This window comes from Phodopus roborovskii, unplaced genomic scaffold (assembly GCF_943737965.1).
Source record: "Phodopus roborovskii unplaced genomic scaffold, PHOROB, whole genome shotgun sequence".
Lineage (NCBI taxonomy): Eukaryota > Metazoa > Chordata > Mammalia > Rodentia > Cricetidae > Phodopus > Phodopus roborovskii.
Genome location: NW_026125052.1, coordinates 33489094 through 33501774, shown reverse-complemented (window position 1 = coordinate 33501774; position 12681 = coordinate 33489094). Strand labels below are relative to the sequence as shown.

The following is a 12681-nucleotide window of genomic DNA, read 5'->3' as shown; positions in this document are numbered from 1 at the left end:
AACCCAGGTGCAAGCCCACAAGCAGCAGCTAGTGAGCAAAGGCAGAAGGACCCCACCAGAGCCGGGGACAGGAGGGCAGAGCCCAGTGGAAGGCGGGGAGGACAGATTGTAAGAGGAAGCAGGCCAGAGCAGTATAAGCACCCCAGGCCAAACCAGGCTGTGCTAGCAAGTGAGTGTAGTAACACCCCTGAGACAGGACAGGAGGCTGAGGGTCTGAGCAGAGTCAAGCTGGACACACTAGGAAGGCCCTGGCTGCACAGATTTCAGTCAAGGGTTGAAGAGGAAGTAGAGGAGCCTCCCTACTGCTCAACCTCTGACTATGAAGGGAGGAAGGACGCTCCCGCCAGGGCTGGATTCCTGTGCTCTGTACACCAGGCAGTGACTGAGGACAGCTGGGATCTGACTGGGGAGACAAGAGAGGCAGAGCAGGGCCAGGTCACTGAGGTTGGACTGGATGCACCTTGGGTAGGGTGTAACCTGAAGAGTACCTGGGAACCAGACAGGGACACTGCATGAGCAAAATGCTGGAGATGCTGAGTCTGGGAGTAGACCCCAGAGCCTGGATCTAAGAACACCTCAAGGATTCTGGGAGGAAGAGGAGGCTTAATACAGATCAGTCCTCTGAGCTCACTGCCATCCGAAATGACAGAGGAGTGTGCCAGAAACCACCCAAGGCCAAGGAAGGCAGACCTGTGGTGACACCGGGAAGCTGTAAGATTTCACTTCCTTGGTGCAGCTGAGCTCATGCAGGAGGAATGCAGCAGGGGTTAGCCGGGCAATGTGGGTGGTGAAGCACTGGTTAGGACACCTAGGTAGGGCCACAGCCTCTACCTGCTCAAGAGAGACAGTCAGCCAGGGTGTCTTTTCCTGGAGGCAGTGGCAGGGATGTGAATGCCATTAGGCTGACACTCTGAGGGAGGCCTCGGCTGGCCATAGAGGGACAGTTTCTTTCCAGGTCTGCATAGCAACACCCGCCCTGGACGGGAAAGTGGGCCTGCCCTGGAGGAGGCTTGTTCCCAGGCTCCTGGCCAATGCCACAACCTTGATTTGGGTCGCTTGACTTCTAGCTACGTTGTAAGAAGCCCAGTGGCTCACAAGGGGGACTATGGGGGGAGGGAAGGTGTGTACAGGTGCACACATACGTTTTTGTGTGTGTCAGGTCTCTCTGAGCTCAAGCACATCTCGTTTTCTACAGTTCACGAAGAAGCCATTCTGACATGGCATGTCATACCTGCCCCACCTCATCCAGCCCCTGTGAGTGAGTAAGCACACTCCCTGCCTTCTTGCTATAGACTAACTCCCCATGAGAGGACCAGCTCCAGGAAGGCGCTAAGTGCAAGCACTCAAGGGGAGGCGATCACATTCCTTATCAACACCAATGACCACAAAAGAGAAAATGGGAGCTGCAGGTTTTGACTTTGTGGACCCCGAAGCCAGGCATCCACGAAGAGGACTGGGTGGTCCTGATGGGCAACTCGGGCCAGCTCTCCTGACCAGACAGAATCCTACTCAGTGACGAACCATCACACTCTCTTCAAACCCATGCACTGACCTGCCGGCTTTGCCCTCAAAATGTGCTGGGATTGTGGGGTGGCTCCTTGGGTAGCTTTTCTGGACCAGGAACTATATTTAGAACCACTATTCTTTTGCTTATTTGAATGCTCTTTCGGAAGAGACACCTTCCACATGCCACCTAAGGCTCTGGAACCTGCAAACTCACGGGAGACTATACTACAGAACATGTCCCAGAAGGGCTTGGAGCTTTGGGAAGCCCAGCAGAAGATTACCCCAGCCCAAGCCAAGTTTACAGAGGCCTTTCTGCCAGGACTTTCACAAGCAGGGTGTCCTGCGGCTGCTCCAGCCTCGTCCCTGCCCTCCTTAAAAACAAGTTTTCACTATGTAGTCCTACCTGGTAGCCTGGAACTAGATTGGCCTGGAACTCACAGAGATCACCCTGCCTCTGCCCCTTGAGTGCTAGGTTACGGTGAGTACCACCACAGCCCGCTCAGGCCCAGTAGTGTGGCCGTACCCCTGCCACCAGGACTCTCTAGAAGAGCAGGCAGCCATCTGCTCTGTGGCGCAAAGCACTACCCAGGTGAGAGGGAGCCCCCACAACGCCCTGCAGCTCCAGTGCAGGTTGACCCTGCAAGATCTGCCTAGGATGGCATGTCACTAGGGAATAAAATCAACTCCAGGCATTCAGTGAGCACGGAGGACTTCCTAGAGGAGGTTAACCTAAGCTGTGCTTTGCTTGGTTAGAGTCAAAGAAGGTAGGGTGTTTAGCTATTATTTTAGATAAAAAGAGGCATGGTTTCCAGAAGGAGACAGGAGTCTTGGACACAGGAGCAGGGCAGCCTAACCAAAAGGCACCTGCCTGTAATGCCTCACTTCTACACAAGGCAGAAGGGGCTTGGCTGTGGCCAAACCACTCTCCATTCTGGCCGGGAGAAAGAGAAACAGAGAGAGTGTGAGTGGACAATGGATGAGAACACCCCCGGCACATGGGCCTCAGCCCAGGGCCCCTCAGCAGCCTGTGCGATCACTCTGAAGCACTTGGAGTAAAGGAAACCTGTGTCTTTCTGTGAAGCAGGACGAGAAGCCTGGACTGTTCCAGAACAGGGGGCTGGACTCCTTGCTCCCCTGGGAGCAGTAGTAAGGTTCACGGTGCACGGGCATCAGGAGAGATGGACAGACCCCAGTATGTTCCAGGAGCTGGAAGCGGACCCGGACAGCACACAATGGGCTCCAGTAGAGTGACCAGAGCCCCCATCCCCCATAACATGGTGGTTTTAGTTTCTCAATTCTGGTAGCTCTCCTAGAAAAGCTGCCAAAATTAAGAAAGAGACTTTGTGTCTTTGGCAGGGAGCCTGGGTGTGATAGGCACGGTGGCCTCCCATCAGGAAGAGGCAGAGGGAGGGGCCTTCCTCCTATTACCCCGACTGTCCCCCACACAGCCAGCACTGGAAGCATCAGGAACGACCACCGATAGTGCAGCAAATACATGGCTGATGACGGGCATGAAACCAACCCTGAGCCTGCTTTCACCTGGCCTAACACCCCTGTAAAGGACGGCCAAGTCCTTCCCAAAGGCTAAGCTCCCTGGGTCCAGAGCTGCCACATACTCCCCTGCTGAGAGTTGTTAGGGAGGTGAGCATAGCTGTCCCAAGTCACTCTCCTTTTAGAGACCTGTGGCATCTGAACCTCTCTCCCCCTGGCTTGTTTCCAGAGACTTTGAAAGCTTCTCTAAGACTGGCCTCTCCTGCACAAGGTTCCCAGGGGAAAGGACCCCAAAGGCAAAAGCCACACCAGGACCTTGCACCTAGCCTAGACCCTGTGAAAAGAAATCCTTGGTCAGCATATGCTAAAGGGACTTGGGTAACATTCCCCAGGAAATCCAGAAGCCAGGTCTGTACTATCTGCTCTGTGTGACAGCCATCCCTACAGGAACTGGTCAACACCCATCATCCCAGAAATCTGGACACGAGACCAAACAGCTTAGCCGTGTCTTTCCGGTCTGCAACAGGAATGAGCTGCTAGTGTCAACCTCCACAAAGGTACAGCTTCCCAACAGGCGGCTCCCAAAGTTGGTTGCTCTGGCTTGGGTCACAGATCATATCCTTGGAAAGATGGGTGGCCAGCACAGGGAGAGACATATTCAAACTATTAAGCTGGAGACAAACTCCTTTTTGGTTTTGTTTTTTTGAGACAGGGTCTCTCAATGTAGCCCTGGTTGTCTTTGAATTTGCTACACAGACCAGGCTGGTCTTGAATTCACATAGATCCTCCTGCCTCTGCCTGCATACACCACTATGTCTGGTTCCTGGATACAAATTCTTGATTAGGTGCCGTATAATGACACATTAAAATGACACCCTGGGGGTCCATTGACATAAGCTGAGGGCTGCAATTTACTTAAATTGGAAGGGACAAGAAATACAATTACCCTAGGAAGACAGGTCACCATGATAGAGACAGACAGCCCCCGGGGTGACACTCCCTCCAACTGTGGGACAGATGTTGCCATGGCTACATAGCTGAGCCTGTCCTCTAGGCCCCATTATCTGAGCAGTCCTTAAAGAGGTCACTAAGGTGAAGCAATGTCACCAGTGAGGGCTCTAGGCTAATCTAGTCGGTGTCTTTATAGAAAGAGACCATGACACAGCGGGTCAGGTCTGTCTGCTGGGCAGGGAGAGGTCTCAGAAGAAACCACTTGCCCTGCCCCTCATCTCTTAGGGCTGTCTGAGGATCGACGACTTGTTTAAGTCATTATTTGTAATTTTATATTTCAACACTGAGCTGACCAGCGCTGGGTCACTCCCACATCCAGCATGGCAGGGCTGGATGGCCAGTCTCTCCATCACTACTGATTACAGAAGTTCATCTCTGAGAACATGCAGAACCCACTCACTGACCCATCTCCCCCATGAGTGTGCTGGCTAAGGACCAGGGCCAAGCCCACTGGTAGAAGACACACTAGTAATATGTAAGCTTGGAGGCAGACTTGGAATGTTCTAGACTACCCCTCTTTCCAGTGACCTCAGATCAGGCAGTTATCGTGTGCTGGCACGACAGATATTGCTACCGACAGGAACGTGGGACCCTTGGTGCCCAGGTATCGGCTTGACACCCCTGCCTGAAGCACCAACAATTCTGTCCCATGGGATAATGGCCCTGGTTACCAGTGACAAAGTGGACCTGCCTGAAACACCAGAGCCCAAATCTAGTCTCGTCTGAAGCCCAGCTCAGTTTCTCACCAGCTCACAAACGCTGATGTCCTACTTCGCCCCACTGACCCTCCCTCAGAAAGCAGGTACGCATATGAGACACAGAACTGTGCCTAGGCAAGCAGCAGGAAGGCATCCAAGACAGTCCACAGACAGCACAGGAAGTGCAGGCCTCTCACAACACAGCCACAGGACCCAGGACACAGGACTCCAGGCCTAAGCACCTGGCCCTCTCCTGAAGCAGGGCTGGCACCCAGGCTACTGTTCTGACCACAGCCCAAGGCTCTCAACACCACTGCCCTCAGCCCTAGCACTCTGCTCACCAAAGCCTAAGATTCCCACTCCCAGGGAAGGTTGGGTTTACTACGGGTGAAGATGGACAGCAGGCCTCAACTACTTGAGACAGTCACTTAGGGTAGATAGAGTCAGGCTCTATCAGCCTCTATAAAAGATAAGGAAGGCTGGAGTGTGCATGGGACCCGGGTTTGGTCCATTTCCTCTGCCTACAGCTCCCTTTCCCTGCAGTATAAGAGTATAAAGCAGCTCACTCACTCTGCTAGGAGCAGGCTCTACCCTGGCCTGACAAGGGTCCAGTAAGACCAAGGCCCCTGTTGGGGGACACCTTCCACCCTGCATCCCATCTCATCCCATGATCACTGCAAGACTCTGCATCAAGTGTGACAATTTCCACATTTCTCTGCACCGTCAGCGGGAGTAGCTAGGGCATTTGTGGATCAATTGGCACAATCCCCTTTGGTGACTTTCCCTTGTCATGCCTGTATCTTCCAGCCTACAAACCACTAAAAGATCATGAAGAGGGTGAGGAGGCCTAGCTGCTGGCTGGAAACCTGAAAGTACCAGCAACAAAAATGATAGCACCTTGGAAGCTTTAAAGACAATCCCAGGGACACTCTGAAAGTGTTTTATCAATACCCCTAAATGTCCGGGGATGAGTATTAGGGACCTTCAGATGCTGATATCCCTAAGATAAAATGCAGCTCAGAGAGATCTGATTTCAAATGCAAGTAAGTTTTACAGAAATCCTAACAGAAAAAAATATTTATACCCCATGTGGTTTTTTTGAGACAGGGTCTCACTCTGTCACCTGTTCAACTTGGGACTCATTGTGTAGCCCAGAATGGCCTCAATCTCACAGGAATTCTCCTTCCCTGACCTCCAAGAGCTGGGATTATAGGCATGAACCACTGAGTCCAGCTCCCCCATGACCACCCCAGCACTGTGAGGAACATTGGAATCTAGATCATGCTAGGAAAATGCTCTACCTCTGAGCTATAGTCAGCCCCTAAATAATCCTAAAAGAATGGCACGCGTGCATGCACGCACACACGCGCACGTGCACACACACATACACACACTACTGCAGTAAAAGCCAGGGGAAAACTTTCTCACTTCCCCCAGAGATCTCTTGCATTGGGACCAGAAGGTAATCTCTGTGGAACTTCTCACACCCCGTTCCACCAAAGGGAACAGGACTCAGGGAACAGGGCTTTCACCTCAGGCTACGACATCAAGATTGGCTTCACCAGGCCCCGGAGAGTCCACGGACCCTGTCATTATCAGACTAATCAGGGAAAGGGCCAGCAAGGCTTTCAGCTGCTGCCCAAGTCCAAGCAAGGACCAGACACTGTTTTATGGTGGTCCACTCTGGGGTTGGCAGAGAAGGCCTAGCTAGTGCTGGAAGTCAGGGAACGGCTCAGGAAGCTGGGTGTCAGATCCCATCTGCACTGTAGCAGGCAGAAAGGAGTTCCTGTCGATGCTGGCAGGTCAGCTGCAGGATGTCCACACACACACACACACACACACCACACATATACACCACACATATACACCCACACACACCACACACACACCCACCCCCCACACACACACAACACACACACCACACACACAAAGCCTGGGCCTGCCCTAGGTTCTCAAGGTGACTCCTTGGAAACTAATGCCCCACCTCTTCACCTTCTCCAGGCCACCCTGGCTACTCCTACTCCCTACTTTCTCACCTCTTTTGCAAGAGACCAACCTCAAGGGACTCCAGGACCCAGCAGGACAAAGCTCTTGCTGCTAACGTGCTGACCTGCTTTTCCAGCCACACACCTGGGTTATCACCTCCAGGGAGACAGCAAATGCTGGACCAATGCTCCCCAGGCCCGGGGCTAAAAAGCAGTCCCTGAGTGTGGGCAGATGGCAATTCCAATGCCACCTCTTCAGAACCAAGGAATAAAACTCACTCAGACCCAACTGCTGTGGGTTCTCATCAGAACCTGGCCACTGTTCCGGGCCCTGGGTATATGTTAGGGAGATAAGTCACCCTGGTCACAGAGCCAAATGGGCCTTGGGAGTGCATGCATTCCCAAAGATTTTGATGAGCAGTTCAGACCGGCCAGACCAGCCTGCCCCTGGACCTGCGATCTGAAACTTCCTAGTATGCAGCTCAGGGATGCAGCTGTGCCCCCTCGACCTCCCCAACACCCCAGGTTGAGGCTCCTGGAGTCATCATGCAGCTGTACTTGCACAATTGGGCTGAGGATGACTCAGAGCAGGGGGTGGCAGAGAGCTGGAGGAAGGTGCCAATGGTCCACGCCCGTCAGTAATTATTCCAGGCACAGGCAAGGATCGCAACACAACGCAGTGTAACACTGTGCTAAACGGGGTAAGCTGACAGTCGCCCAGTTGCCCTGAGCACGTCCTTTCAGAGGAGTGCAGTTTCTCCACCTCGAACCCTCAGGACAGCCCTAGGCCAGGCACAGGAAGGCAATGTGGGAGGCCCTGGCCAGGAGCACCGGGCCCTGAGGTGGCCCACAGGAATCAGCCCTCGTCAGCAGCAATCAAATGCCCAGGTATCATGACAATGACAGCCACAGACAATGCTAGTCAGGATATTTAGCAGAGGGGACCATGAGGGGCTAAGCAAAGACACCTTCCCCTGTTCCTGCAGTGACACCTACCTGTCTTGAGTAGGGCTCACATCCACTCACCAGTGAGGAGATATACTGCCCCTTGGCCTCCCTGTGGCTTACCTCCTCATGTTCCTATTAAGAGGCTAGGGCCTCCCCTGCAAGATCCTTTCCCTATGGCAAAGGGCAGGATGCTTCGATCCAGGAACATAACAGCTCCTGGCAGCACCCACTCACCTCCTGGGAGCAGCACCAGCCTTCACTGTGACCTCAAAGCCAGCTGTCAGTCAGTGCTCACAGCAAGCCACCCTCCCCCCAAGACTACACTCCAGGAGAGACAGACCCACCACACCACACGGCACAGCAGGCACAGGCAAGCACTCTTCCAAACCAGCCTGGGCACAAAGATGACCATGCTCTGGAGTCCCAGGTGCCACTGGAACATCATGGTCACCTCCGGTAGCAAACACCGACTGCATGCAACAATGCACTAGAAACTTCCTACAGGACAAGGCCTGGGGACATAGGCTACAGAGCTGGCTAGCTCAGGGTCAGCATGACAAACAAGCTGCCTTTCGATGCCCTGGCTGATCTACAAAGGAGACAAGATCTGAACTGCCATCCCTAAAATGCTGGCTGGTGTCGGACAAGGACCTGTGACACACACAAAGGAAGTGCTTAAAAGACAGGCCCAGACAGGCCTGCTCAGCAGGAGCAGATCCAGCCTCCCTGCTGATAGGAGGGACCTGGAAGTACCTATAATACAAATGTGCACACAGAAAAGAACACAGCACTGTGGCCTCTCTCCTCTCAGCCGGCTCCGGCTCTGGCTCCGGCTGGCACTGCCTTTGAGAGATCCCACTTCACAGTCACTGCCCGGCTCGCCCTTCCTAAAACAAGGGAAGAATGCCGCTTTGGTTTGGACAGAGAGGTCATGGTCCCCAAAAGCATCCTTCTAGAGAGGCCAGAGAGATGTGTGAGGGACGGTGGGGCTCCTCCCCGCCAGATCTGACCAACCATAACACCAGCGCTCAGCTCGACTGCTCCAGGAACTTTTTGGTACCTGCTACCGTCATCAGATGGCTATAGCACAGACAGGCCAACTTTCTGCCAACAGCCACAGTGTGAGAGTAGCTGCCGGGAACAATCCCAGCTCCACTACCCCAAGCCCCTGGAACCACCATGCCCTGAGCAGCTTTTGCTGGGCTGCATACCTAAGGAGAACAGTAGTGCTCCTCTTGAAGAAGTCACTGCCACCCCCTGAGGGTCATGGATCCAGGGCTTCTTCTCCTGGACGATAATCCTTGAGAGACCGCTAAACTCAGCCAGGCATAGAGGTACCAGCCCGTAATCCAAGCACTTAGGAGGAGGCGGCAGGAGAATCAGGGGTTCAAGGTCACTTTCAACTACATAGTGAGGGTTAGGCAGGCCTAGCTTACCTGAAACCGAGTCTCAGAAAACCAACAACAACAACAAAGAAACCTACTTGGGCCTTCGAGATGGCTCAGCAGGTAAGGGCACTGACAGCCAGGGTTCAACCAAAGCGCACTTAGTAGGAGAAAACATGCTCTCACAAGTTGTTCTGTAATCGCCATGTGAGCTGTAGCACGGAAAAACAAAATGAAAAATGCCAGGCATAGTGATCCATGCCTTTAAACCTAGCGCTGGGGAGGCAGAGGCAGGCAGATCTCTGTGAGTTTGAGGCCAGCCTGGTCTACAGAGTGTTCCAGGTCAACCAGGACTACACGGTGAGACCCTATCTTGAAAACAACAAATTAGCTGACCTGATCCCCTCTTCTCATCCCACCAGGATCTCATCAAGTGGCTAAAAAAGTCACTTCTGTACATTCGAGACTTGCTTTAGCCTGACCTATTCTGAAGAAGGCACTCACTCTTTTTCCTAGGCAGTGGACCCCAGGGTGGACACCAGTCAGATTCCAGTTTCTGCTGCCAGTGCCTGGGGAGGGGGCTCTTCTTTGCCTAAGGCCCATGGATGAGCTCCTGGTGAGCCTCATGAAACCGTCCTGCTTTTCCTTCCCTTCATCTTTCATGAAATTCCCCGAGGACACAGCTCCCAAGGGAACTGAGCCACCAGGAAAGAGGTCAAAGACTGCATTCTTCCAGGAGAGGAATCAAAACTGTACATTTTATTCTTGAATTCTTAATCAGTAGGGCCAAGGACAAGCATCTTTCTTTGCCAAGGCAAACACCACTCAGAACTGCAGCTGAGGAGGTGCAGGGGCCAAGGCAAACAGCAGAGCTGCATGGCGGGTGACACTGAGCAGAGCCACATCCCAGCCTTCCCAAGGAGTACTGCCAGCAAGTGTGCAAGCACCAACCAGCACAGGGACAGCCCCTAGTAGGGAGTCAGCTGCCACACGTCCCAGAAGACACCATGGCAGACTGGCCTGACCGGCCTAGAGATGCACACCGGTGGCTCTGTGTGGGCTGGGTATCTCCTGGCCCGCATGCCAAAGCTGCCTAACCTGTACTAGTGCCACCACACTGTGGACTCCTTGGTGACAAAAAAATAAAATAAGAATGGAACACAGGAGTCAAAGAGTCAGTAGTTAGGCCCCAGAGGGGACTTTCCTACACTGCAGGAAGGTCCTTCAGACATCTGCAGCCTACCTGTGCCCAGCACCTCAAAAGCTGGCGAAGATCTATCTCCTCTCTCATCGCCACATGTTCATCGGGAAGAAGCGCCAACCATTGCACCGTGAGTCCCCAGCCTGCAGCCACTGCTGGATGGCCCCAAGTGCCAAGGCCTAATGTGGGTGAAGCCTAAGTGCAGGCTCTTCGCCCAGGCATGAGCCTCAGTAAGGTAGGACTGACTCTCCAGGTCAAAGCTACTCCTCACACTCTCCACAGGGAAGTCCCTGTTTAATGGTCTCAGCAGGGAAAACTGGGAGGGGGGCAGACCTTGACCAGTACCTCTCTCCCATCCCTGCAGTAAAGCGCAAACTGTGATGGAACTAATGACTAATAATTTAATAAAGCTTCCCTCCCCTCCCCTGACAGGATAGGCTTCCACAGGGGGGGTGGAGGGGTGAGGGGGGGAGCACACTGTGGAGTCCACAGATACTAAACACAAAACCCCAAAGGCAGTTCTGAACCCTGTTTGCCGGCAGCAGGAACATGGCTGAGAGCTCCTTCAGCCCCTCCACCCGCCTTCAGGATTCCTCCAGACTCTGTAACTACAACTTTAACGCCTTTATTAAATGACGAATTAAAGTACAATCTGCCCCCCGGACTCCTGCTGAAACCTAAGGGGCCACCCTAGAAGCGTCCATCTGCTGCCGGCAGGAGAGTGAGCACCACTAAGAGGGTTTCACAGGCCACTGCCTAGAAAGGCACAGCCATGCTTGGTTCATACAAACAGAAACTGTTGCTCTAGAGCAGGCACAGCCTCATCCAGCCATGAACCAGCAACTCCATGTAAAAAAAAAAAAAAAACAAAAAACAAAAAAACAAGACCCAGCAGTGCCTGTAATCACAACGCTTTCACTTACCCTTCAGTTTTGAAATAAAGCATAGCTTTGTAAGAGGACTGACTGCCACGGACCGGTCAGGGCAGGGATTTCTCTCTTGAGAGAAAAAAAAATGTCACTGGGAACTGCAGTGGGCCCGGTGCCATCAGGGAGCCCCGGGTTGTTTATAGGAGGTGGGGGACGGGACTAGGAGAGCCCACGCTGAAAAAATGGGAAACGGGCCGTCTACATGTACCCAAGGCAGACATAACATGACAGCAGGGGGCTTCCAGAGGGGGCTTGAAGAAGGCTCTGCATTTCTCCTAGGAGAAACTGTCATTTTCACAGATTGAGGATGTGAATGCGACTCTTAACACATATCAGAAGCAAAAGCAGGCGCGTCAGCCTCCTACACAATTAGTCTTCTCCCTCTGCGGTTACATAAGATGATGGATTATCTGTCCACCCATCCAACCTGCCCGCGCTCGACCTCCCACTTTGGGGCACGTCCATTAACGCTCGTAAAGGAGTTGTGGAAAGGGAAAGCCTGTTGAGGAGAAAGTGCCCAGAGGCTGGCATAACAGCACCTAGAAGAGCCCCACGGTGCCACCGCGCCAAGCAAGCGCAGGGAGACCGACCGCTGCAGTCTGCAACCCCCACGCCGCCCCCGCTCCCGGTTCCCCTCACTCCCGGGTGCCGCACACCAACCAGACCGGGTGGCAGAGCAGCCCAGGCCCCGCACCGCTCGGTCCCTCCGGACGCCGGGGCAGACAGGCGTACTGAGGGAGCGCGCGGGGGCTGAGCGCCGCCAGGGTGGGGGCGCCCACTCGTGCTCGGGGACTGCGCGGGCCGCGGCGGGCGTAGGGACCCTGGGCGGGCGCGGCCACCTGTGACCAACCAAAGATCGGCCCACCACGCCCGCAGTCCGGGAGCCGGTGCCCGGCTCGGGCCTGAAGACTCAGGGGCGCACTCGGGGCCGCGCTGGAAACTCACCTTGTAGACATTTTCCGTGAGCCGGTGCATCTCCTCCGAGCGTGAAAGCGACATGGTCCTGGGTCCCGGCTACACCACAGACCAGAGAAGGGGCACGGGCGGCGGTGAGGAAGGCGACAGCCGCAGCAACAGGAAAAGGCGCGCAGACCGGGACCACAGAGCGCGGCGCCCGGCGGCCGCTGCCTTTATAGCCGCGGAAGCCCCACCCCCCGAATAGACTCCGCCCCGGGCCCCGCCCCCGCCGCGCCCGGATCACCGCCCCCGGCTGTCCGCCCCCGCCCAGCCCAGCCGCTGCTAGGCAACCGCCAGGCCCGCTCCTGGGCCGGTCTCCCCATTGGTGGGTTCCGGAGGCGGGGGCGAGGGGCGGGGATAGAGGCGGGACTCGGAGGCTGGCTGCGGGCAGCGATTGGCCGGCCGCTGGGAGGCGGAGGCGCGGCGCGCGCGGAGGCCCCGGAGCAGCCTGAGGGGGCCGGAGCGACAGCCGGGCTGGGGGCGGGAAGCGGGGGCGGGGTGGCGCAGGAAGAAGGAGCGCGGGGTGTGGGCGGCGCGGGGGGCACCGGCGCTAAGGCGCGTGGAGGCGGC

General features: G+C 54.9%; 1 protein-coding gene across 6 annotated transcripts in view; it reads right to left on the bottom strand.

Annotated features, from left to right (window-relative positions):
- The window catches only part of Baiap2 (BAR/IMD domain containing adaptor protein 2), a 66436-nt gene extending 54162 nt beyond the window's left edge, over positions 1–12274 (bottom strand). For 3 of the 6 annotated variants that reach the window (XM_051181774.1, XM_051181789.1, XM_051181782.1), the window contains exon 1: positions 12100–12273. In XM_051181774.1, coding sequence (XP_051037731.1) covers positions 12100–12153 — 54 coding nt within the window. In that variant the 5' untranslated portion in view covers positions 12154–12273. Of the gene's footprint in view, positions 1–12099 lie in introns of all 6 variants that reach the window. The other 3 variants (XM_051181798.1, XM_051181807.1, XM_051181818.1) reach the window with 2 other exon arrangements.
- Between the last annotated feature and the right edge of the window lie 407 nt (positions 12275–12681).